This window comes from Paraphaeosphaeria sporulosa, assembly GCF_001642045.1.
Source record: "Paraphaeosphaeria sporulosa strain AP3s5-JAC2a unplaced genomic scaffold CC84scaffold_19, whole genome shotgun sequence".
Classification (NCBI taxonomy): Eukaryota; Fungi; Ascomycota; class Dothideomycetes; order Pleosporales; family Didymosphaeriaceae; genus Paraphaeosphaeria; species Paraphaeosphaeria sporulosa.
In genome coordinates this window covers 40,957-64,535 of record NW_017253378.1, presented here as the reverse complement: position 1 = coordinate 64,535, position 23,579 = coordinate 40,957, and the positions used below count along the sequence as shown (strand labels likewise).

Sequence of the window (23,579 nt, the reverse complement as noted above, 5' to 3'; positions counted from 1 at the left end):
CCACGCAACACCAAAACGCGATCGATATGTCTAGGGAAGCACAATTCAACTTGAAGAATAGCGAATTCGTGTGATGAATGTACGAAATCACGTTGACACCAAACCCTTCGCCGAACCCCCATGGCATCTTCGACCTGCATATTTGACGATGGACAATGGGTCAACACCTCTCTGTAGGTATAGAGAAGAGAATGACCGTGCCTCGTCTCACCGTCACTTGTACGTACATGAACGATACTTCGGTTGCGCCAGAATACCTGCAGTATGCTACGCGGTCCTCGCCCCCACAGCCGGACCCCACATGGAGTTCACCGTCGCTAGGCCCTTGGATCAACTTAGCCCGTGCGCGCGAACGCTACACGCCAGTGTTAATTTTGTGCAACTACATACCTTTGAAACTGGGCGAAAGATTACTCTGCTAGCCGAGTTAGGCGGGCGGTAGCAAAAGGCAGTACATCAAGGTGCAGACTAAGCCTCAGAGAGATAGCTCGTAGAAATCCAGCCATTCATTCACCAGGTCGAAAAGCGTGACGGCTTCTTCACTCCTGACCCCACCAACTTAGAGAGTTCACCGGCAATCGAATCTCCGGCTTGCTCAGCGCATTGACTTGCTAGAGGCTAGCCTACCGGTGTGTGCAGATGATGATCCTAGTACCTACTTGCTACTTCATGACGCCCCTATCCTACTCCTGGACTCTGGCTACAGAAGCACCCGCCTGTACTATAACATCATTGCCTCTGCTATCGCCAGCGAGGTCTTCATTGTGATCACCATCGACCACCCAGGAGAGACCAATATCATAACCTATCCTGATGACCATGCAATCTGCAGCAATGTTTCCAACGTCGCAGACTTGGATGAGTTAATCCCATATGCGTACCTTCGAGCCGCTGATGCGTCCTTCACCATTGATCAGCTGAGCAACACCACTGTTATGACCCAGCTTATCCCCTTCCAACACCAGGCCCGAAAGTCCCCGAGCACCTGCGCAGTGTCCATAGCTGGTCACTGTTTAGGCGGTGCCGCCGCCGTTATTTGCCGCTGGTCATGACCCTCGCATCCGCACCACCATCAATTAGGACGGCCCTTTCTTCGGCTCGCTGCCCCCAGCGAGTCTTTCCCGGCCAGCAGTCTACGTAGCCACGGAGCGAGAAGACGAACCCCGCATGCTGACTGTATGGCCAGAGCTACAGGGTCCGAAGTTGTGGGTCAAGATCACGAATCTGACGCATGAGGGCATGTTGGATCTTCCTGCGGTACTACAGGCAGCTGGACGGGACCCTGCCAGTGTGGATTTCACAGCTCTTTTGGCACGACTGCACCAGCCGGTTCGGTGCGTATCATGACGGCATATGCAACTAAGTGAATGAGAGGCGCTTTTGGAGGATCACTACTTCAGATTGAGCCGGGTAGATTTCGAGAGATCTATACCGTGAGGGGAGGCCATTTTTAGTGTCTTTCGTTTCTTATAGAAGCTCCTCTAGTCTATAGGGTGTCAAGCGAGGTACCTCAGCTTCAACGTCCATTCTCGTGTGGTTCATTGCTAGACTGGACCCAAATATATAGAATTGTATGACTCGTGACACATATTCTATCCAATATGTCCAATATAAACTACCTGTCTCATTACAAAACCTATATTCTTACATACGTGCGTACTTCATCTTATTGAGACTTCCCTTGCCCAACGAGCATGTCGTTGAATATGCGCAATGGATTAGATAAAGACAAGTACTCGGGTATCTAGGAAACAGGGGTTGACGCGGTTTTACCTGCACTCTCTTCCTCTTATTATGTTCTCTTTTTCAACGAGCACGTTATTGTTGGTGCCAAATTCTAGTTAATGCACATGTATTCGTATCCGTATTTATAGGTCCCCTGTTGACCAGGAGCGCTCGGTGGTCGACGCCCATACCCACCAGCCCAGCCCGAATTCTGTCGACCGTCGCCTCCTTGAGTCGACAATGAGCGGTACGCATTGCTGGAGCCAAACGCTTTGACTTCAACCAGAAGCCACGCCTGCATCTTGTCATCGGGCCTGGACAAACTGAGTTGCGCCCGCCCGGCATATGGCTTGTGCGCGCACTCCTGCGACCTGGATCCCCAGTTCTAATACGCTGAAGCTGTCAAGATATTCGCCTCTTTCGCACTCGCGACGCGAAAAGCAGCAAATTGCCATGGATCAGAAGCATACTCGGCATCACCGGATTAGTTCTCGCAGCTAAATGCGACAGGGTGTATATGGTCGGTATAGTCATCATGCATACGCGGCCTTCTTTGTAAAACATCCTCCTCCATTTTTATAGTTTCACTGCTGAGTTTGAGACCACTTATTTGCCCGAAACTTGCCGGATATTTGCTGTCGTCAGAACGGAATGGATGACTTTGCCGGGATCGATCAATTTTTCAAAAACTTGACCTACAACTAACAGAGAGACTGAAGAGAAATTGGGCTACTTGATGTTCCTTTTTTTATCAATCTCGTGGTACCGAAAAGTACACGATCTCTTATTTATCGGACACATCATCGCCGCGGAGACCGATCTAGTTAAGCCAGTGGTAGTACACCTGCCCAGCTGTCTACCTGTCTACCCGATCTCCGTATTCTCAGGTATTTGCGAATGATGGCTACCGAGGAGGGTCCTTTTCTCAGTATTCGGCCAGTGTCAAAGATTGCTGACCAGCGTCGCTAGGGTGAATTGCCGATATACCCCAGAGAGAACTCTCAAGTTAGACATTGGTTACCGTGAAGACAACAATGCAAAGAGAGTGGACTGGTTGGATAAAGCAATTTCCCGGCATATACTGGTGGGTTTATGGAGAAAAGCAAATCCAACCTCTATCCCAGGTGGTCGCCCTGGGAGAAACTGCGTCAGCGGTTGGAGGGTTTCTAAACATCGAAGTCTCTGCTTCGTAAACTACAACTGGAACGTGAGGGTTGTAGTGGGCGTTCAAACTTTGCATGAATCTTCTCGTTTGCAAAGCCATAGAAGGTATGCTCTACTTTGGCTTGGCCTTGCATGTAGTAACACTGATGTCATTTGGCTACTTTCAGGGAAGAGCGTGCTTTCTGTATAGAAGATTGCCAAGATTGTGCAAGAAGGAGAAATCACGTAATGCTTTCATCAGACGCCAATACCATGGTGTGAATATGAGTCACGCCTGTGACAGTTGGGGTAGACCACAGTAAGACTCATAATTGCTCGTTTGTATTGGACTGGGCAGATCGATAGCGGGGTAATTGATTACAAATCATGTTTAGGGTACTATGACTGTGTCCTCCACTCGGCGCAACTTGACTTCGAGCCGTTTAACAGTTACACCTGATCAGGCCGCGATCCAGAACGCAGCCCATGGCCTTGAAGATCGAATATACTCTTAGGGAGGCGACTGAAGATGACAAAAAGACGCTGACTATAATCGAACTCGATGCCGTTGCTCTCTTCAAGACAATTCCAGAACTCGCTGATCTCGGCGAAAGCCATGCTTCGCCAGACCAACTTTCAACCTGGCTTTCCAATGGCCGGATCTACATCGCAGAAGACAATGGCAAGGCAGTGGGTTTTGTCGCCGCCGTCACCATGGACACCACCCTATACATCGCCGAGATATCAACTATTCGAGAATACCAAGGAAAGGGTGTGGGACTAACTTTGATCGCGGCTGTGCTTGACTGGGCGCGGGAATTGTCAGCCGCAACTGGACGCAAACCACGGGTTTCGTTGACCACATACCGTGAGATTACGTGGAATGCGCCCTACTATCGCAAACGCGGGTTCAGAGAAGTGGAAGCAGAGACACTTGGCCCGAAGCACGTGGAAAAGATGAACCACGATCAGGGAGAAAGGAATCTGGTACGGCCAGGTTATACTAGGTGTTGTATGCTTTGGGAGGAACAGTGATGGATACGAAATTGCTGTTCCACGTACGATCCTATCGGCCCAAAAAAAAAAGCGGGATATCGTTTGGATTAGAAAGCTGGGCTTACGCCATGCTGGAGCGTAGGATCACTATATCGTTCATCAATACCTCAGCGTTTGCATACAATCGTTTCCATACAATGCTTGACACTCGCAGTCTCTGTTGGTTGTTCGCAATCGTATGCTCCTATAGTGTTGCTTGCAAGTCTACCGCACCATAAACTCGTGGGTCCTCGTGGCCTGGAATCGATAATTTGCGGATCTCAACGCTTTTGCAGGTTCCATGGTGTCTTCTCTCAGAGCGAGTACACAGCACATAGTCCTGGACATGGCCGTGGCAAGTATTCGCATGGACAGGGTACTTCCAAAATCACTCCCATGTGGATGCTGGATCGTGCTCATGGACTTGACAGACACATTCATTCGGCTCTAGTTCACGAAAAGTGTCTTGGGTTGTGAGACTTCATTTAACTTATAAATTGCGTTCGATTGCAATAGAGGGGCATAGTGCTCAAGCTCAGGGCGAGCAAGCAGTCTTATTTCCTAGTCCCGACTCCTATATATAGCACAATTGTGATTTATCGGCCGCGTTACTCCGCAGGCCAGAGTACCCCGTTCGCTGTGTGGGGCTCCAAGAATAGATATCGGGGCTGATTCACGTCTTCTACCCTCCTACCATGTCGGACTGGGGACACTCTTCCTTGTTGTTCCAGGTTTCCTCGTCCATACTTCCTGCTTGGGTTTTGACACCGTGATTTGGCTTTACCGCGTCAAGAAGCAAGATAGATCACCCTTTCGCACGCGACTGCGGGAGCTTTAAAAAAGATCTGTCATTCTACATAGTCCCATGAGCACGGGAAATTATGAAATGCTTTCATGATTGCTTGCGATTCTGAGTATACTGGCGGTCCATTAGGTAGACGATGCAGTCGGATCTCTCAAGTAGTCACCCTCTCTCCGAGCGATCGCAGCCTGACCACAGCTGCTTTTTTTGATCCAGACCACCTCATGACAATTAGCATAAGAGCCTCCTCATTTTCTCTAGCCGGCACGTGAAAGTATTCGCGTGATCTCAGGGCTACTCTGTGACGAAGCGATCTGAGGATGCTTACGCTCAGCTGCATCCGGCATGTTGATTTATGGGTTTACAGCTGCCTTAAATGAAGTTTACGAGTTATAAAAAGGCTGGCCTCATTGGTGCGACGGGGGTTGGATTGGATAGGGTGCGTGTGCTGGCCTCCCACTGAAAACTTCATGGACCAGATTCCTAGCGAATGCGAAATATGCACAGCAATTTTTTGCAGATCAATCCAAGATGAGTGCAGGCGTAAGGTTCTGTGTCCCAATGTGCCTACAGTAGATGCCGTGCGTGCGACAGTGCCTGAGTGACTCGCGGGGAGGATGGACTACCTAAAGAAAAATGTAATTTTATAGAAATACCTGAGCCTAAATGATAGGATATATTGAAAACATTTCACCCTGTATAGCACATACGACCATAGGACAATGAAAACTAGGCTTCCCGTCCGCTCAGCCATATATAAGCATTGTACCGGCGGATCAGTAGTCAGGTGGGTGACCACTGGCGAATCCCCGCTGTTGTATGTTTTTATTTTTTTCGCGGATCATCAGTTACCATCTCTAATCCATCGTATTATCTTTATTTGTCTGCCGTAATAGCTTTCCCATGGCGGTAGACGACTTCACGCGCGACCTTAACTCCTGGAACGGCTCCACGCTGTAGCGCAAGCTTAGCCTACGTCACAACGATGCTCGACCGCCCCGCGAGCGTGCGCTCCGAGCTCGTTGACCGCCTGATGGTGACAAGCAACACAAACGCCCGCCGACTTTTCGGCATATTTTCACGGCGACCGGACTGAGCCCATATCTTACCAGGAGTGGCAGAGGGCTCCCTTCGCCGCCAGCACCCTCGCACTCACTGCGCGCTTCCTGGCTGAGTACCTTCAGTGGCTCAAGCTGCGCGAGGAGGGCGAGCATCAATCGAAACGCCACTCCCTCCAATCCCAAGTGAGAGCAAGATGAGGGATGGGCTGTTGGAAATGAGGTTTAAGTTACGACTAAGATCGCGCCGTGCACTATGCAAAGCGGCATAACACTAACGATATCCGTGCTATTAAAGCTTGAAGCGAAAGCGAGGACGAGTTCCCGTAACTGCCAAGCCACGGCTGGAGTAGGGAGATTGGCTCGCAAGAAATGAACAGAAGATTGGGAAGAGGTTGTCTAGTTTGGAGCAACTCGACAGCATGTCCGAGTGATGAGGAAGCACCTCATTTGTCTTTCATGTTTCGATTGTGCCTGTTCATCATTTCTGACTGGGCAAGTTACGGCATACACACGCTCTTACGCCTTATTGCCTATGGCACGTTGGCGTGAGTTTGCTCGCTCGCGGTCAGCTTTCACCCAGAGCATCACCTCCAAACTTCCCATTTACAGAAGCGAAGGAAGCTCTAGCTACCCTTGTAGTGCCCTAGCTCCCGCCTTCAAAAGTGGAAAACAACGTCGATTCAACCCTCACACAGCTGCCAAACAATAGCTAGACTTGGCAAGGGGAAAGCCTCTCTCTAAGCGCTCCCACACTCCAACTGGGTATGGCAGTGTAGCATTTTGACGCCATGAGGGGGACGGCTTTGATTCATAATACACGCATAGGGCACAATGCGCTTCGAAGTGCTTCTTCCTCATATCTGGTCGGCGCGCAGAGGTCGCCGCTTCTTGACTTGGTCGAGCTTGATAGCGCGTACACGCGACTTCACGCGACTTCTGATGAGCGTGTGTATGAAGAGCACCAGAGGAAGGCGATTCAAGGAACCCTAAGCCGGGGAATCGGGTCTGACTTCCAGGCAGTACCTCGCTCACAGCGATTGAGGTAATCGTCTGCTCTGACAATGTTTTGCCTGTCGCAAGAGTCTGAAGTCGGTACTTCGTCGGATACCCAGCATCCCACATATTGTGTGAAAATGTGAACTCGCCGCATCTATATATGTGAATCATCGTTTGGGCCTCTTCAAATTGCTATCACATGCACGGAGGATCGCAAACCGGCGTTGCACCCAGGTCGGGCTTGCAGGTGTGACGATGATTCTGTTCACATTCACACTCACCACGTGCAGCCCGGTTACACAGACGCGTGGCGCGTACCTCACGCGTCAAAAGAGATTTCTGTCTGTACCACAAAGGCCCCTCTCTCGGTCTGCTTTCGCACGATCCCAACGCCTTTCTACAACATCTTCGCATGGTGGTTGACAACACGCACAGCATACACGATGGCGCAGACCGGAAAAAGGGCTACACTCAGCGTGCCGAAGACAATGACGCTGTCGCAGGCCAAGGTGATGAAGAAGACCCCAACGAAGAAGAACGCCGTCAAGAAAGCCGTGCCCAAGAGGACTCCGGCAAAAAAACCTGCACCGAGGAAACCTGCAGTGAAGTCCGCGACCACGAAGAACCCGGCCACTCAGCAGCTCGAGCTGCCTCAGTCCTTCCGGGCCACCAAAAATCTCACGTCGCACCCCGCTCAAAAGCCCAAGAAGGTACGCAACCCCCCCGGCATCACCGCTCGCATCCCCCAAACGCACATCGAGCTGACCACCCCCCACAGAAGCCCTCCATGCTCACGCGTAACACCCTCCTCCCCGATCCTAGCACCCTGACCCCCGAGCAACGCGCCGTAGTCGAGCGCCACGAGAAGCAGCTCGCGTGGCAGAAGAAGGAGCTCGCGCGGCAGAAGAGGGCGAGTGACAAGCGTGCGGAGGAGATTAGGACCAAGGGGTATCACTACAAGGGGCGGTGGGTGCCGCTGCAGCAGAGGCCGGACTTTGTGGTCAAGGTTGAGGCGGGGGAGGAGGGTGAGGAGATTCTGGTGAAAGCTGAGGCGGATGATCGAGCTGGGTCCGGCATGGTACGTTCTGCCCTCGCCAATCGTCCACGTGCGACACGCGCTGACATAGCCCAGGTCACACTCTCCTCCCTCCTGGCGACGCCGCATCCTTCAACGACCGCCGGGAACCGTAGACGCCGTGTTGGCGGGCCCGATATCACAAAGTCTTTCGACAAGCAGTATCCGCTCATCGCAGAGAGAGTGGAGAACGAGATGCTGGATGAGGCAGACGATGCGGGGAGCTTGTGTGAGTTTGTGACGGCGGATGAGTGGGATGATAGGGAGAATATGTACCTAGACGGGTAGAATCGTGGTGGGGTGAGGCAGCGCGAGGCGAGGCGGGGTATAGAATGTGAGTGTCGTTGGTGTAGGTGGGTTCGATCACAGTGGACGCAGGGCACGGAGAAGTGCAGGACTGGTAGACTGAATAGGGCATAGACAGGCACCGCGTACATTCGGATCGCTTGCCAGTTGCAGCGATTCATACTGTTCTCTAGCGAAATACTGCGAATTCGCTCCCACTTTGCCTTGGTCAAGAACTCGTAGCACCAGGCTGGCTCGATGTAACTAGCGAAGTGAGCTTTGCCACGGTGGTCCTCATCCTAAGTGCACAGCACATGCATAGCACCTCGCTGTGGGTGCATACTCGCTTGCCAGGGATGGCCGAAGAGCCTACTCTCGATCGCGGTCCCAATTTCTGGTCCATCCGTGTTAGTGAACATGTGCGACACATCGTAGTGGATGTACTCCCCAGACTTACAGATATCGGGATTATCTTCCTGGTAGTAGAGCGCATGCGACAGCACGAGATTGATGCAGAAGGTGAAGAGTGCGGGCAATCTGTGTGGCGATCAGGTTGATCTTGTCATACTATAACCACTCTGCGTACGTAGCGTTGAGGATGATCCTATGAGACTACTGGCACGCTTTGAGCTCACCAGGATCGACTTATCCAAGGTGAACAGTGTGAACCTGAGGTGCCGGCTTTTCCTCCCAATGTTCAGTGATGGACATTGCGAAATTCTTCTCGCCAACTGGCTAATGGTGCATCTCGCCAAAAGTCCCAAATGCAAACTTCACCTTCCCTGCAGGTGTGGCGAACCGCTGGCCAACCAGTCCGAGGTTGTCAGCAAGGATTGCTGCTTCTTCTGCGATTAGCTGTGAAATCTCATCATGCCTATCGTAGACGAGGAACTTTCCTATTCCTCTCCATTCACGGAGCTCACCCAACACCAGTGGCAGATAAGCCCATGCAGCCTGCGATACCGTAATGAAGAGCTATGCCATCCTCAGTACCGACTCCATGCGTCCCCAACCAATTTTTGGGTTCTTTACAAATCCTTCTAGAAGCCAGTTTTCTCGAGCAAAGACCGGAGCAATCCAGTCGTTGCCCAGGCGAAGATCTCCATCTTTCCACCACTGACTGGTATGGAAAGCAGTGGATATGGGGTTGGAGCCGAGAATATGAGCTTCATTCGGGTCCGAAAGTGCAATGTCAAAGCTTCACCAGACATTGATCATATGCTTCTCATCCTCGGCCTCTAAGCGAATCATGCCCTCGTACTGATCCGGAGTAGTCTTTGGCTTCTTTGAACTATTTTTACCCCATCCATCGGCCCTACGCTTCGTATAGGGCGGATTTTTCAGTACCCGTCCAGTTGGGGGTGAGGAAGCTGCAGGACCCGAGTAACGCCGTCATGGCGTTCCCTTTCCTCAAGCTCCTGGCCGGTAGGTCAATTCCCAAGTCGGCCAGTGCGACATGGGGAACTGACCATCTACGGGCCTTTGGATTGCCTCCTGGAGCCCGCCAATCAATTCAGTGTAGAGGACTACCTCACCGGCAGAGTGCGAACCGAGATTTCAAGGCTCTGATGCCGGAAGATCGGCAACAAGACCAGCAGGCTATGGCTGTGGGGGCTAAAATGTGTGGGTCATACTGACAGTACGACCCACATAGACAGGAGCTTAAACCAATCGGAGCTGTCGGCAATTCCAGCCAAGCAACATCAATCCTGCCCTCGGCACCGAACGGCCGCTTATAGCAGGCCTGCTGACTCAGTTTGACTGGATCAAAAGAAGCCAAGTTTGTTACCTCATCGCGAAGTCTCAACAGTACAGAACGTTTAAAATTACTCGCACTCCACGAATTTCCGGAGTCCTCGACAGGCATGCAATCGACGTGTGTCTTTAGGCTTTCCTCGGCTTTGGTCGTTCAAAATTGATCACCTGTCTTTGATCGTGAGCAGCGCGTCAAAGATCTCGAAGATCCATACGTGGCGAAATGGAACAGCAAATCACGATTGAACTAGCTGAAGGTGGCACTATTTTCAATGTCGAGAATACAATCAACGGCAATGTTGTCCTGCGTAATGCCAAACCAGAGCTGATTGGTTCGATCCGCATGGTCCTCTCTGGTCGTACCAAGACCAAGATCGTCGAGAAGAATAACAGAAACGCGACGTATCGAGGCCGCCACTTCTTGTTTATTCAAAAGACTGTTATAAATGCCGAATCCACCCCATTGGAGCCAGGCCAGAAGTATATCTGGCCGTTCACCATCGCCTTTCCTACCTTCTTGCCACCACCTGACATACGGGCGGCGAGCGTCGACGGCAGTACGCCACCAACTTTCCGGGCCGACGATATTAGTTTCTCGGTCAATGCCAAATGTTTCGTGGAGTACATGATCGCTGCAATCATTTTCAAGCATCAGTCGAGAGTCGTCCTTCACAAGAGAGAGAAGGTTGTGAAATACGTGCCGAATTTTCCACACCACCAGGAGCTCCCACCGCAGATGGACAAACTTTGGAACCAGAAGTTCATGGCTCGGAGTCTTCTATTGCTGCCAGAGAACGAGGGTCGATGTCTAACGCGGAGAGAGAAAGTCAAGTCAGTGTTCCAGAGCAGCAAGTTACCATGCTCGGCATTCCAGTTCAACGTCTCGTTTCCAACTTGTCTTCTAGTAGGGCACAAATTGCGCATTTTTACAACCATAGCGCACTTGTCGGAAGAATCTACGGTCATTCGACCGCCGCAGGTGACGCTAGCGACTCTATCTGTCGTGTTGAAAAGTCGCACATCCCTCCAAGCGGACGGAACTTTCCACCCGCATAACCACGTCCAGCAGAGCACGTGTTGGACGAGGACTTGGACCAATGATGGCCCATTCTTGGAAAGCGAAAATTGGCAGCAGACCTTCGACGCGACACTCCCGAGGACCCTACATCCAACCTTCAACACATATAACATCAGCAGGAGTTACTATCTCAAGATCACCGGTATCCTAAAGTGCGCCAATGAGAAATTCGACGTCAAAGTACGTGGAGGTTATATCGATCTACATTTGTATCCGCCTAGACTGCCTGCTGTGTCCTCGGAGGGCGATGGGCTGCCGACGTACAGAGAAGCAATGGCGATCGCACCACCACCGCGACTGGATAGCGACAGTGATTGATAGAGGTCTGGCTGGATGCGGTCACTACCAGTGATCAGAGACACATCTACTCCCATCTAGGGATTGATAACCCAGGAGTTTCCGAACCATCCATTCGCTTACGAATATATGCACTTGGATGAAGGCACATTGGAGTCTACTCTCTGTATTTCCAGATGAGTAAATGCCACTCAAACACGTCCACCGCAGGCACCAGTATTTGGGTGTTCAAATGGACCCGAACACAGAATAACAAGCAGAGGGAGAAACCGGCTCGGGTTTGAGATAATATGATAGATCTGTATGAACGGCTGATGAACGTTGTCCAACAAGCCCAGATTGCTATGGGTGCATGCTGATTGGCTGCTGCGCGAAGATTTATAGAATTTCCGTTGGGTCCCGCGGTGGACCGTCGGGCGCCATACATGATCTAGCTTGGGTTTCCGGTTCTTGTCGAGATGGTTCCACATTTCGTTTTGTGATAGTGCCTCGAATCGCCTGTCTGCGATCAACTGGGAACTCCACGCCTTGACAGAGCCGCAAGGGCTCTGTTGCCGGCTTTGGTTCGGATGGCAGCGACATGCGGATGACGCTGTGGGCAGCAGTACTGCCGCGACGCCAGGCAAGAAGACGAGTATGTTACTCCAAATACACTCACATAACACATGCTCACTCAATGCAGAATTCTCTCGCAGTCTGACCGCGTCATCTGAACAGGCTCGCGCCGCGACGCCAAAGGCAACTCTACAGACTTTCGCTCTAGAGATCAAACCGCTCGCCACACTCACTTGTAATCCTTCCAGTCGCAGCGCAGATACGACCGCAAATGGGGTTTTTTTTGGCGCACTTGACTGCCGAGAAGGAATGCAGGAATGCGATAGGCGCAAGACTGTCCGAGGAAAACTTCCAGGAGTCGGATGTCTACGAAGACGCGAGTGAGATTTGAGCAGCTATGCCAGAGCAGACGCGGTCCGCTGTTGTTTTGGTATGAGTTTAAATTTTTCAGTCTACTGCGCACTGTCCGGCCATTGGAGCCTTGGGCTGCATGTGTTGTCGCACGTAGATCCCATGCCTACTCAGTGAGGATCCGGGAGTTTGCGAAGAAACAACGCTTCTCACAACATGCGTGCGGTCACATTGCCTGCCATCCATCCCTTCTTTATTGCTTCAAGCTCCGAGGATATGTCGCCATTTCATCAATTTCTAGAATGCCATCATCCATCGTCCCGCAACCCTCAGTGCAAGATTGTGGAGATGTTGGCTTGACGACAGCGAAGTGACAAGCCGTCTCGAATAGCCAATCTAACGACATAGCGCAGTTATCCGTCGGCTCGCATTTTTTTTATGTCTCCTGGGTGCCTGCGCACGAAGCGATGGTTTCATTCGATACATTCTTTCCCATTCGCCTCTTGTCGCATACGATTCCCATCACTGCAAAAAGAATGTCTTGGATCCATACCGGTCAAATCGAAGAATGGAATGCACTGTGTACGCCAGCACATCGCGTCGCAACCTCCTCTGGTCAGACTATACTGCAGGACTTCAGCGCATGAGAGTTTGTGTAGGAATGATCTGCACGAACGGCAGAAATCGCCTTTTCAATGCCAAGTCAACCGTACTCTGTTTTATATGTGAGTGCATCACGAATTGTGTAGTACAAGTGTTTTGAGAAGATTCCTGAATACTGTACGGGTGTACAAGTTCGCGGTCCAACTCCAACTAAGTCAGCCCTGCCACTGGCCGGCCCACGATGCACCATGCTAAGTGCGCCAACCTCAGGACATAAGCCAACACCGCGACTACGCCTTTTCAGGATATTTCGCCCAGAGGCTTAATTCTCGCCACTCGAATAGTGTGGAGATGGAGCTCTTGTGAGTATAAAGTGTTGTGCGATGAATGCATATCGTAACAACACATCTTGGCGCAATGGGATGGCAAAGAGTAGTAGAAATTTCAGCAGTTGTGTTCTTGCGAGACCGTTAGAGCAGCACTGCGCTATCGGCAGAGTATCCCATCTGTGATGTTGTTCCCCTGCGGAGTATACTCCGGACCGCATAGGTGGAGCGGCACGCTTGGCTTACAGTCGGGCATCCTCGCACAAAGCTCAATGACGGGCAAAGCTGGATGGGTGGCAGGACATGCATTTCGGTCCCGAGTTCTATCAGTGTCTAAATTAATAGTCAGTGTTTGCAGCTGCAGTAGCCGCGGAGAAAGAAACAATATCTTTGCAAGGGCGTTTACTCTCAGTCCATATCGATGCTAGTTCCTCGGAGCTGGCTCATATGAGTTGTGATGTTGAACTCTCGGTTGAGGCTGGCGATACGGATCCTTGTTGCGCCAGAGTTCGTGCCTTAAACTGGAAGCCTGTAGGCTTGTAATTCACTGCGCCATTTCCTTATATCTTCTACCATCTCCAAACTATCCAGTGTGTGAGTTAAGCGGAGCCAGTCGCGCAATATCGCAGAATTTCTAGAGTTTCGCGAACTAATTTCGCCCGGGTCGTTCCGCAAGGGCAATATACTATTTTCTAATTCACAATATTGACTCGTTGTGAAGCTATCCAAAGGGCTGGCAAAATTCACAAAGGACACCAGCTTCTCTCATATAACCTGACACAGACCAAATACACGTGATAGATCAGCTATTTTTTTTATGTCGCTTGCGCCATTGCCGGTTCCTATCACCCTCGCACTGTACTCCACGATAAAATCACCCTACGCCCTCGTCAGCCGTGCCGGCTCGTCTCAAACCGCAGCTCGCCATACACTTACACCGTGCACAAGATTTGACCCGCGCGAAACCAATAGATACACCTACGGCAAATAATCCTGGTCTGGAGCAGACAACGGCGGACTGTCTCAACTGGTCTCCATTACAGGCCCGTATTCACCACGGTTTCTTTCGCGCACCCTCGCAACATGATTCCACGCCGAGAAATTCGCAAGCGACCAATCTTCGTCACCATGGCTCCTTTCACATCGTCTCATGACGAAGAAGTCCGGGGGCTCAATTATTTCCCGCCAGGCCATCGGAGCGGGGATAGCGGGTCTGGCACAGATGAGGTGGCTAGCGTCAACGTTGGAGCTAGCCACGCGCCGCATCTCCAACACCTTGCCCCAACAGAACACACGGTGGATCTGGGACAGGGTCGTCCGTACTGTTATCCAGCCCTATCCACAGCCTTGTATCAACGCCTTGTATCAACCTGAACATGCAGCTGAGCCATGCCAGCGACAGACTTGGATGGAGGAAAAACTTATCTCACCTGACTCGACTAACCTTGCGACCGGAATTGGTGGGTTCCAGGTGCGAGGAGATTGCTGGATCCCAGAAACGATCCCAGAGCCGCCGTATTTCGTCTTCCCACGAATGTCAGCACCTATCCGTGGGATCCCAAATTCCTATCAAGGCTCTCCTATGCCTGACGAGGACAGCTCTCCTTCAACTTGCGGGTACAATCCCCAGATGCGGTCGAAAAAGACATCGTCGCAGCTCAACACGTTTCCACCTGGTGCTCGATCGGCCTGATTTTTGGACAATAACGGGACTGTGCCTTCTCTATTGCTATTGACGGACTGGACGTCCTTGTCTCGGAAAGCGTCAGTTGGGAAGTCCTCCCAGTCTACTCTTCGACCCGAGAGCCGACCATGGAACAATGCTGCGCCCTCTGCCACTTCAATAGCACGCTCACATGCCGCCACTGACGGTGTCACTCCCATTGCCGGCTCGAATACCGTTCGGTCTTCTAATCCAGCAGCTCATGCCCCTTTGACATCCGACACAACCTCCAAAACTTGCCCAGCATTGAAGTCTGCTAGGTTTCAAGCTATACCGGCGAACGACTCGGTCCCTCCGCCTTCTTCGACCTCATTAGCCATGCTTCGACCTCATGAGCCATGATGTCATCGCTGCATCGAGATTCCTACAACTGCATGACGACACGTGAACGGTCCGGTCTCAGAGATTTTTTCAAACGCCATCTTCACGTCTGCCCACGATCCTGACCCAGTCCTTATTCTCTTACTCTCTACTTGGATTTGGGTAACGCAGCAACGTTGACCCAGGACATGCCTTTTCTCAACGAAGAAGAGTAACTCCTCGTATCTATGAGGGCTGCAGCTCAGCGTCGCCACGCAGCGCAGTCGATCCCATGCACGAGTATTCACTTACGAAGGCCCGCGCAACCTGTGCGCGACGAATGTTGTCGCGACTCGCCCCTGGTCATATATGGCCGTGGACCTGCGCATCCTCCTCAGGCAGCGGTACGTGCAATGAACGATGATACCTCCCATGCAGGTCCGAAGCCACCAACGCTAGCCAGACATGCCCAACAGTATATCTGGCGCTGCTCTAGTCGCGCACGCTTGGACGATGCGCAGCACCTAGAGGAATGACGCGCATACACATGCGCCAAATGACTCGCAAGCGCGATGTCTAGATTTCAAGTTAGAATAATGCGGGGTTTCTGCGCCTCGCGTACCTCGGAACAACCGACGACTTCAACACATCGACCAACAGAGTGTTCAGCCCATCAGACTGTCGCAGCAATCCGCGATTCATCGAATCCGCCAAATTGCTTAGACACACAGTGTCGATGCGCAGCTCCTATCGCCACGCACGCGCCTTGCGACCACCTCGTTATCGCCCCCACCCCACCAAACACAAGCATGCCCCACCACCTCCTCCAACGCCACTGGTCCCGCTTCATCGGCCCCAATCCGCCCTCACCACATGAAAAGTATCAGCCCCACGCCAACCCCATTTTCGCCTCGCCGTTCGGCCCCTTCCCGCCTAGCCCAGACAACCTCAACATCCACGAGCTCTGCTTCCCACCCAGGTCCCCGCTGCCCGAGGACTACCCTCTCTTCATCAACGCCATCACGCAGCAGTCCGTCTCCCTGCACCAGTTCTACACGCGCACATGCGCACTCGCGCGGGTGCTGCGGCACGATGGCCCGAACCCGCTCTCCCTGGGCCCAAGTCCAACCGACGACAAACACGACGGCGAAATCCTGGGCCTCTTCTCCCGTAACCAGATCCACTACCCGATGGTAGTGCACGCGTGCTGGCGCGCGGGCGTGGTTTTTGGGGGCATCAGTCCGGCGAGCACACCGCACGAGCTGTGGTGGGTGCTGAGGAAGATGCAGGTCACATCGATCATGGTGCACGAGTCACTGCTTGGGGTGTTGGGGAAAGCAATCGGGCTTGGAACGGGAGCCGGAGACGACATGCCGCTGAAGCTGGTGCTGGACGTGACAAAGGTCGTTGTGCTGAGTGAAGATGGGTCGATGGAGCGCGTGGGCGGGCATCGCACAGTGGAGAGCTTGGTGCGCGAGGGCATGCGGCTTCCGGAGCGGGCGTGGGCGATGCGCGGCGGAGACGACCTAGCCTATCTGTTCCAGAGCAGCGGGACGAGCGGACTGCCCAAGGCGATGATGATCACGCACCGCAACGGCTATCACTCTGGCATCCAGACGCTCACGACAGCCGTGCAGGGTGCGCGCTTCATGGGCGTGGAGCCGTTCGCGACGCCCGGCATCACCCTTGGCGTGATCCCGATGTACCACTCGTACGGCATGATTCTGTGGCACCTGCGCGTGAACCTGGTGCGTAACACGACAATCCTGCTGCCCAAGTGGGATCTTGAGCAAGCCCTGCAGGCGATCCAGAAGTTCAAAATCACAGCGCTGCCGCTGGTGCCGCCTCTGATCCGGCAGCTCGCGCAGTCGCCGCTCACAGAGAAGTATGATCTCAGCAGCGTCATTGGCGCCGTCAGCGGTGCGGCCTATCTCCCGCCAGACGTCGCGTACCAGCTTGCTCAGAAACTCCCGCAGGGAAAGGATATGCCGATCCCCTCGGGCTACGGGCTGAGCGAAGCAGCATCCATCGCGTCGCCTGCCACGCCTGGCATTTTTGGTCTGGAGACCGCCATGCCAGGGTCCATAGGGTATCTGTTACCCGGGATGGAGGGCAGGGTCGTGGACCCAGACACACTGCAAGATGTAAAGAAGGGCGAGAAGGGCGAGCTGTGGGCGCGCGGCGCAGTCGTGACGCCGGGTTACTTCAAGGACGCAAAGGCTACGTCCGACATCTTCACAGAGCCCGGGTGGTTGCGAACAGGTGACCTGGTAATGCGTGACGAGTTCGACAGGATCCACTATCTCGATCGGCTTAAGGAGATGATCAAGGTCAAGGGGTTGCAGGTTGCAGCGACCGAAGTTGAGGACACGCTTCTTGAGCACCCTGAGAACCTGGTAAGAGATGCGTGTGTTGCCGGCGTGGACAACGGCAGGGGAGACGGGAGCCTATTTGTCCGGGCGTGGGTCGTTCTCACGGACAATGGGAGGAGTTTCCGTAAAGAAGACGTTGCGAGCAAGCTGGATGCATGGGTAAAGAACAGGCTGAGTAAGCACAAATGGCTTACTGGCGGCATCGAGATGGTGGATTCGGTATGTACACCCCCGAGGAGCGAGGATGATGCTGACAAGATCAGATTCCAAGAACACCATCCGGAAAGATGCTGCGAAGGGAGATGCGTGACCAGTATCATGCGCTGTTGAAGAGAGAAGGCCAGGCGAAACTGTAGATAACGTAGCGTGATTATAGATGGCTCAAGAGATATCTGTGCAGGATATACTTTACTTTGTTTATGTCAAACTCTGAAACCGCCCTTCTTCCAATATTCGAGTACGAGGGACGCACGCACTCCGCCTTGGTATAGACTACCTCTGGCCTGACTGTAGATTCTACCTGTTTAATTATACCTCACTAATCATCCCAAGTATATACTAGATAGGTACGACACACCTCACGCTCCAGTACATCTGCCAAGAGGCCGACGGACAAGCGAAGTGACTTCATGGACGGTCATGATATGCCTCAGTACTCGCATCGCATCTGCATTTGGATTGTATCGGAGTTTGGGGTTGGTGCGTGCGGCAGGACCGAAGCCGTGTTGATGGTGGCTGCGGTTGCGCTGCCGCCCGGAGGTCTAACCGTCCTGGGTGCGCGAGTGGTGCGCTATTCCCGGTTTGGAAAAGACCGAGGTACCCCCAATCGACTCACGACGAGTCACGCTCAGCCGGTACAAAGAGGCGAATGAATACACCGGAACCTTGGAGCGGCGAGGAATGCCGTTTCATCGCGCGCCGACCGTGCGTGTGCTGGCGGCTCTGGTGGCCGTTGGACGGTCCTGGTGAGGCCGCTCGCTGGAGGAGCGGCGTGCGAGGGCAGCGATTGGCGCACGGTAGGTAGCGGCGACCGTCCCCCCGCGTTTCGCAAAGCGCCCATATCGCGACGGCTTGTCGCGCTGGTTGGCAGCCATGCGCCGACACGCCCGCGCTTTGAGCCGCCGCCAACACGTCGTGACTGGCTGCGGGGCTCTCGTGCTCTTTGTTCGCGGTTGCGCGTTTCTATTCTCAGTCACTGCTGGCCTTCACAACGTCGGCTTTGATGCGTGACTGGTATATGAGAGCGGCGGCCGCGACGTCCTTGCCTGGCCTCTTCTCTTGAAGAAACACAACGCTCATTCAGTTTGACTCACGAATCTCCTTCTGTCTTTTTCCTTCTCTTTTGCATATCTTACATAGCGCGGCACCGGTTGCCCTTGCATCCATCCAGCATATCGATAGCGATAGCGATACCCCTGATCGCCACCTCCACGACCACACATCTGAGCCTGCAACTCCAACTTCCGTACCCGCCAGCCACTCGACCTCGAAAATGGGCAAACTCGGCACCGCCATCAAGCTCGGCCAGACCGCCGCCCAGCATGCCCGCACCGCGCAAGACCTCCACGCAACCTCGAAAAACCTCCACGCGACAGCCACCGAGCTCCGCGGCATGGACGCGCGCGACGTCGGCCGCGCCGCCGGGCACACGGCGTACACGCAGGGCGCCGATACGGGCAAGACGGTTGCCAAGACGTGGCTCAAGACGTTCGAGGTGGTCCCGCGGCTGGTGTGTCGCGGGCTGCAGTTCCTGTTCGCGCTGATAGCGTGCGGCTTCTATGTCGGTGCTAACAGCAACGAGGGCGCCGCCGTGTGGCTCTTTGCCATTACCATTTCCAGCCTGAGCGCGGCGACGGCCGTCTTGTTCGCGCTCGCGACGCCGCTCGCCGCCATCCCCTTCATCGGCGGCAAGATGAAGCTGGTCAAGACGTACCGCGCCTTCGCCTGGGATCTAGCCCTGTTTGTGTGCTGGCTCGTCGCATTCGGCGTCTTTGCCGGCATCTTTCTGCACAGGGACAACGGCGACGTGTTTAAGGGCGCCAAGCCCGCGCCGATGAAGGCCGCCGTCTGGATTGATCTGTTGAATGCGGTGCTGTGGCTGGTGAGCGGGGTGTATGGGGCGGTGAAGACGTTTCTGGGGGACAAGGCGGATGCGGTGACGGACAAGTTGGGCGACAAGATGTTCAAGAAGAGAGAGGTGGGGGCGGGGCCGGGGAAGGAGGCGGGGTATGCGGAGAGCGTCTAGAGGGTTGTGGGAAGGCACTTCTGGGATGCATTTAGCGAGGCGTTTGAACGGATCTGATTGGCTATTCGTGCCGCGGTAGACGTCATAGGATGTATTGAATAACTAAGCAGGCTTTGTAGTTTAGAATTAGCATCGCGACCAGATACCCAAGACTGATACCCCGATATATCTTCATGGTCTTGCACTGTCCCATCTTCTGTAAACGCTCATGTTTGTAGCGGCCTCCAGCAGTATAATTATTTGCTTTTCGAGTGCCCATCCACGCTCAAGTTCAGGTTGATTACTTCCGCAGCTCCCGCACGAATCTATCGCCCTCGCAAATCCACTGATGAAGTGACGTGTAATGGTGGACTGTATGATGTATCTGCGCGGCCATTTATCACCAGGTGCAGTACAAGTCATATCAAGACGCAAATAGTGACTGCGCATCCAAGGCGGACGCAAGCTACCCGACAGCGTCTCCTCGGCGAAATCCACCTACTCTCCACTGATAATGCCATACTATGGCGCTGAGCGTCGTAGTGCGTCCTGCTACTGGAATTGTCCTACGTCTTGGAGACGACATTTTAGCCTCGGAGTAACAATCCGATTTACCTTGGTTCATTCTGAGGATGAGGTACCCGATGTGCAGAGCGATTGAGACCCGTTTCACCTCCCTAGCCTAACCTCCCTCCCTACGTTTAGAATATCCCACCACGCAGAACCACAAAATTCTTCAAGCAGCACCACTCTCCGACCCACCATCCTATTAGATCCAAACCAATCGGTATGTATACTTCAGTTAGATCTGGATCCTATAGTTGCACAGATGCCTTCCTCACAAATGTCGTAGAAATTGTGGCTGGGGGCGAACCTTGCGTTTACACTTAACTCACTTCAATAATGTATCGCATTGAAGGGCGAGGGCTGCCTCCCTGGTTGCGGTCGTGGCGCAGGGCTGCTTGCTTCGCGCGATCATGATCTGTATGACGGGTATGGTACGGCAGCTGGCACGACACCTGGCACGACACCTGGGAACAAGTTTGCTAAAAATAGCTATCATGTGACCACTTATCCACGTTTTGAGTGATCGGGAACGCGAAGTCATTGATTGATATCACGCAGTGGTACAGCTAAATGCTTCAGGGTGTTTTATATAGATAGGAGGGAAATCAGCGATTATAGCTATGCAGGCAGACATACCTGTCTTTGACACACGTGACTAGAGCAACTTAAGAAACACCTGCCACTAGGTATCGCCAGTCGATGCCCGCCACATTTATGAGACACGACGTAAAACTTGCCCCACAAGAGAAGTTGTTTTTGTGCCCTTTGATGCGAGATGGAAGAGGCCTCTGGTGCTGCGTGGTTGGACCTAATGGGTCATATCGATAAGATGCGGCGCAGCACAGCGCGCATCGCATGCAGCTGTTCAGCCTTGCAGCGGCACCCCCTCAACCTGGGCGCTTACGATATTACCGCCTACACGATGCCACCTACTTCTCCATCAGCTACCCTATACGCACTTGCTTCGTCCGTCGATCTTTTCTGGGTATGGATCCGCTCAGCGTCGCAGCCAGCATCATCTCAGTTCTCCAGCTCTCGGGCAAGGTCCTTGGATATCTCAACGACGTCAAAGATGCTTCGAAAGATCGTGCAAAGTGCGCGGTTGAGGCCTCAAACTTACATAGTCTCCTTCTTAATCTGAGGTTTCGTCTTGAAGAGGGAAGTGCCGATCCACAGTGGTACACCGCTGTCCGAGCCCTGGGAGTCGAGAATGGACCGCTTGACCAGTTCAAGCAAGCGCTGGAAGCACTCCAGATTCAGATGATAGGTGGAGGTCAATTACAACAGGCAGGTAAAGCGCTAGTATGGAAGTTCAAGAAGGAAGAAATCGCTGGTATATTAGTCCGAATTGAGCGTTTAAAAGCGCTTGTGGGGATTGCGTTACAGATGGACCACTTGTAAGCCTTCATGTAGCACTATAAAGTTATATCGCTTACCTTTAGGAGTAAATTGTCCCAAGCTATTAAAGATGATACCAATATCCTTCGATTACACGTGCCCGCAATACATGCTGGAGTAGACAAGATCCAGCAAGAACAAGTCGACGCAAAGCACATCAAGATGGTAGAATGGATCTCGCCTACTGAATACCCCGCCCAGCAATCCGACATCATAGGTCGCAGACAGGAGGGAACGGGCCAGTGGTTTCTCGACGCACCCGAGTTCACAAGGTGGATCGGTGTCCCGAGGGGGGCTCTCTTCTGCCCAGGGATCCCTGGCGCCGGCAAGACAATGGTGGCAGCGATCGCGATTGACCACCTCCTAAATTCTGCGCAGAGTAGTTCGGTCGGAGTTGCGTATGTGTACTGCAACTATAAAGTACAAGCAGAGCAGGATGCCTCTAGTATGCTAGCAGCTATCGCTAAGCAGCTATTGCAGGGTCGACCGTCGATGGTAGAGCCTGTAGAACGACTACACAAGCAGCATACGAACCGAGGTACGAAGCCATCACCTGAGGAGATCTTTGGCGCCCTCAGAGAAATAGTCGCAAAGTATTCTACTGTCTATATTGTGGTCGATGCTCTAGATGAGTGTCGAGGCAACGACGGTAATCATCACCTATTTCTGGCCAAACTCCGAAGCTTGCAAGCGGGACATGATGTCCGCCTTCTGGCTACCTCGCGGTTCATACCAGAGATCGAAGTCGAATTTAAACAGACAGAGAGGCTTGAAGTTCGGGCTAGCAATGAAGATGTAAGGCGATTTGTGGTTGGCCAGATGTACCGACTGCCTAAATGCATTCAACGTGACCGTACGCTGCAGAAAATGGTGGAAGAGGAGATTCCAGAGAGAGTAGACGGCATGTAAGTCATGTGTCCGCCCTGCGACGTGCTATAGGCTAATGAGTTCCTAGGTTTCTTTTAGCTCGCCTACACATCGATTCTTTGTCAGACAAGACGACCCCAAAAAAAATCAAGACAACGCTAGCTAACCTCTCGAAAGGCTCAGCTGCGCTTGACGATGCATACAAAGACGCTTTGCAGAGAATTGAGAGCCAGTTGGACGGCCACCGCGAACTGGCCCAAAAGGTCCTGTCGTGGATTACGTACGCAAAGAGGCCACTTACTACAGCTGAGTTATGCTGTGCCCTAGCGGTGGAGCCTAAGGAACCGGAGCTCGATTCCGACAACCTACCTGACTTCGAAGATCTGGTATCCGTGTGTGCTGGCCTTGTCGTCGTGGATCGGGAAAGTGCTGTTATCCGGCTCGTGCATTATACTACGCAAGAGTATTTTGAGCGTGTTAGAGACATGTGGAATCCCGATGCTCGGGTGCAGATAGCCTCAACATGCCTCACCTATCTATCGTTCGATCTTTTCAAGACAGGAAGCTGCTCCTCAGACAAGGATTTCAAAGAGCGGCTTCAACAAAGCAAGTTCTTAGACTATGCAGCGAAACATTGGGGTGAGCATGTTGCGAAGGTGGAGAGCGACACGTGCGAGCTAGCCTATTCTTTCCTTTCTAATAGCTGCTTAGTTTCGAGCGCTACGCAGGTGCTCTTGGTTCCAACGTATACATACAGCGGTCATAGCCAGGAATATCCCAAGGCCAGCACAGGAGCACATCTTGCAGCGCGGTTTGGATTATCACGTATCCTAGAGGCTCTGCTCTTACTTGAAGGACAAGAGAGAGAAGCTAATTTAACAAAGAAGGATAGTGGAGGTCACACTTTACTTTACCTCGCAGCAGCAAACGGACATTGTATAACAGCAGAACTACTAATTGACAAGGGCGCCGAGGTCAACACTCAGGGTGGATACTACGGCAACACGCTTCAGGCGGCTTCAATGGGAGGCCATGAGGCGA

At 52.8% G+C, this 23,579-nt stretch overlaps 7 protein-coding genes across 7 annotated transcripts; 6 read left to right on the top strand and 1 right to left on the bottom strand.

The window, feature by feature from the left end:
* Nucleotides 1–3,311: 3,311 nt before the first annotated feature.
* Nucleotides 3,312–4,043, top strand: CC84DRAFT_1170034 (acyl-CoA N-acyltransferase). Its single transcript, XM_018179821.1, has one exon. It carries the CDS (start codon nt 3,355–3,357, stop codon nt 3,901–3,903), a length of 549 nt encoding a protein of 182 aa, XP_018028938.1. The 5' UTR covers nt 3,312–3,354; the 3' UTR covers nt 3,904–4,043.
* Nucleotides 4,044–6,026: 1,983 nt separating this feature from the next.
* On the bottom strand, nt 6,027–7,069 carry CC84DRAFT_429851 (uncharacterized protein). Its single transcript, XM_018186215.1, has one exon. It carries the CDS (start codon nt 6,931–6,933, stop codon nt 6,454–6,456), a length of 480 nt encoding a protein of 159 aa, XP_018028937.1. The 5' UTR covers nt 6,934–7,069; the 3' UTR covers nt 6,027–6,453.
* On the top strand, nt 7,055–8,573 carry CC84DRAFT_429805 (uncharacterized protein). The gene has a single exon (XM_018186214.1). It carries the CDS (start codon nt 7,175–7,177, stop codon nt 8,123–8,125), a length of 951 nt encoding a protein of 316 aa, XP_018028936.1. The 5' UTR covers nt 7,055–7,174; the 3' UTR covers nt 8,126–8,573.
* A 1,357-nt stretch (nt 8,574–9,930) lies between these two features.
* CC84DRAFT_429785 (uncharacterized protein) lies at nt 9,931–11,341 on the top strand. Its single transcript, XM_018186213.1, has one exon. The coding sequence runs from the start codon at nt 10,101–10,103 to the stop codon at nt 11,271–11,273; it is 1,173 nt and encodes a 390-aa protein (XP_018028935.1). The 5' UTR covers nt 9,931–10,100; the 3' UTR covers nt 11,274–11,341.
* Nucleotides 11,342–15,919: 4,578 nt separating this feature from the next.
* On the top strand, nt 15,920–17,982 carry CC84DRAFT_1200477 (4-coumarate-CoA ligase-like protein; the record flags this gene model as incomplete). The annotated part of the gene is made up of 2 exons (XM_018181666.1): nt 15,920–17,701; nt 17,746–17,982. The coding sequence occupies 2 exons, from the start codon at nt 15,920–15,922 to the stop codon at nt 17,836–17,838; spliced, it is 1,875 nt and encodes a 624-aa protein (XP_018028934.1). The 3' UTR covers nt 17,839–17,982.
* Nucleotides 17,983–18,578: 596 nt separating this feature from the next.
* On the top strand, nt 18,579–19,776 carry CC84DRAFT_1170031 (uncharacterized protein). The gene has a single exon (XM_018179820.1). The coding sequence runs from the start codon at nt 18,975–18,977 to the stop codon at nt 19,725–19,727; it is 753 nt and encodes a 250-aa protein (XP_018028933.1). The 5' UTR covers nt 18,579–18,974; the 3' UTR covers nt 19,728–19,776.
* Nucleotides 19,777–21,155: 1,379 nt separating this feature from the next.
* Nucleotides 21,156–23,575, top strand: CC84DRAFT_1158620 (uncharacterized protein; the record flags this gene model as incomplete). Its single annotated transcript, XM_018177056.1, has 3 exons — nt 21,156–21,670; nt 21,719–22,576; nt 22,627–23,575. Coding segments are annotated over exons 1-3 (2,217 nt in total), but the record flags the coding sequence as incomplete, so codon positions are not given.
* Nucleotides 23,576–23,579: the final 4 nt, after the last annotated feature.

Coding starts and splice junctions, on each gene's coding strand:
- CC84DRAFT_1170034 (XM_018179821.1), top strand. CDS start 3,355: ATGGCCTTGAAGATCGAATATACTCTTAGGGAGGCGACTGAAGATGAC.
- CC84DRAFT_429851 (XM_018186215.1), bottom strand. CDS start 6,933: ATGATTCACATATATAGATGCGGCGAGTTCACATTTTCACACAATATG.
- CC84DRAFT_429805 (XM_018186214.1), top strand. CDS start 7,175: ATGGTGGTTGACAACACGCACAGCATACACGATGGCGCAGACCGGAAA.
- CC84DRAFT_429785 (XM_018186213.1), top strand. CDS start 10,101: ATGGAACAGCAAATCACGATTGAACTAGCTGAAGGTGGCACTATTTTC.
- CC84DRAFT_1170031 (XM_018179820.1), top strand. CDS start 18,975: ATGGGCAAACTCGGCACCGCCATCAAGCTCGGCCAGACCGCCGCCCAG.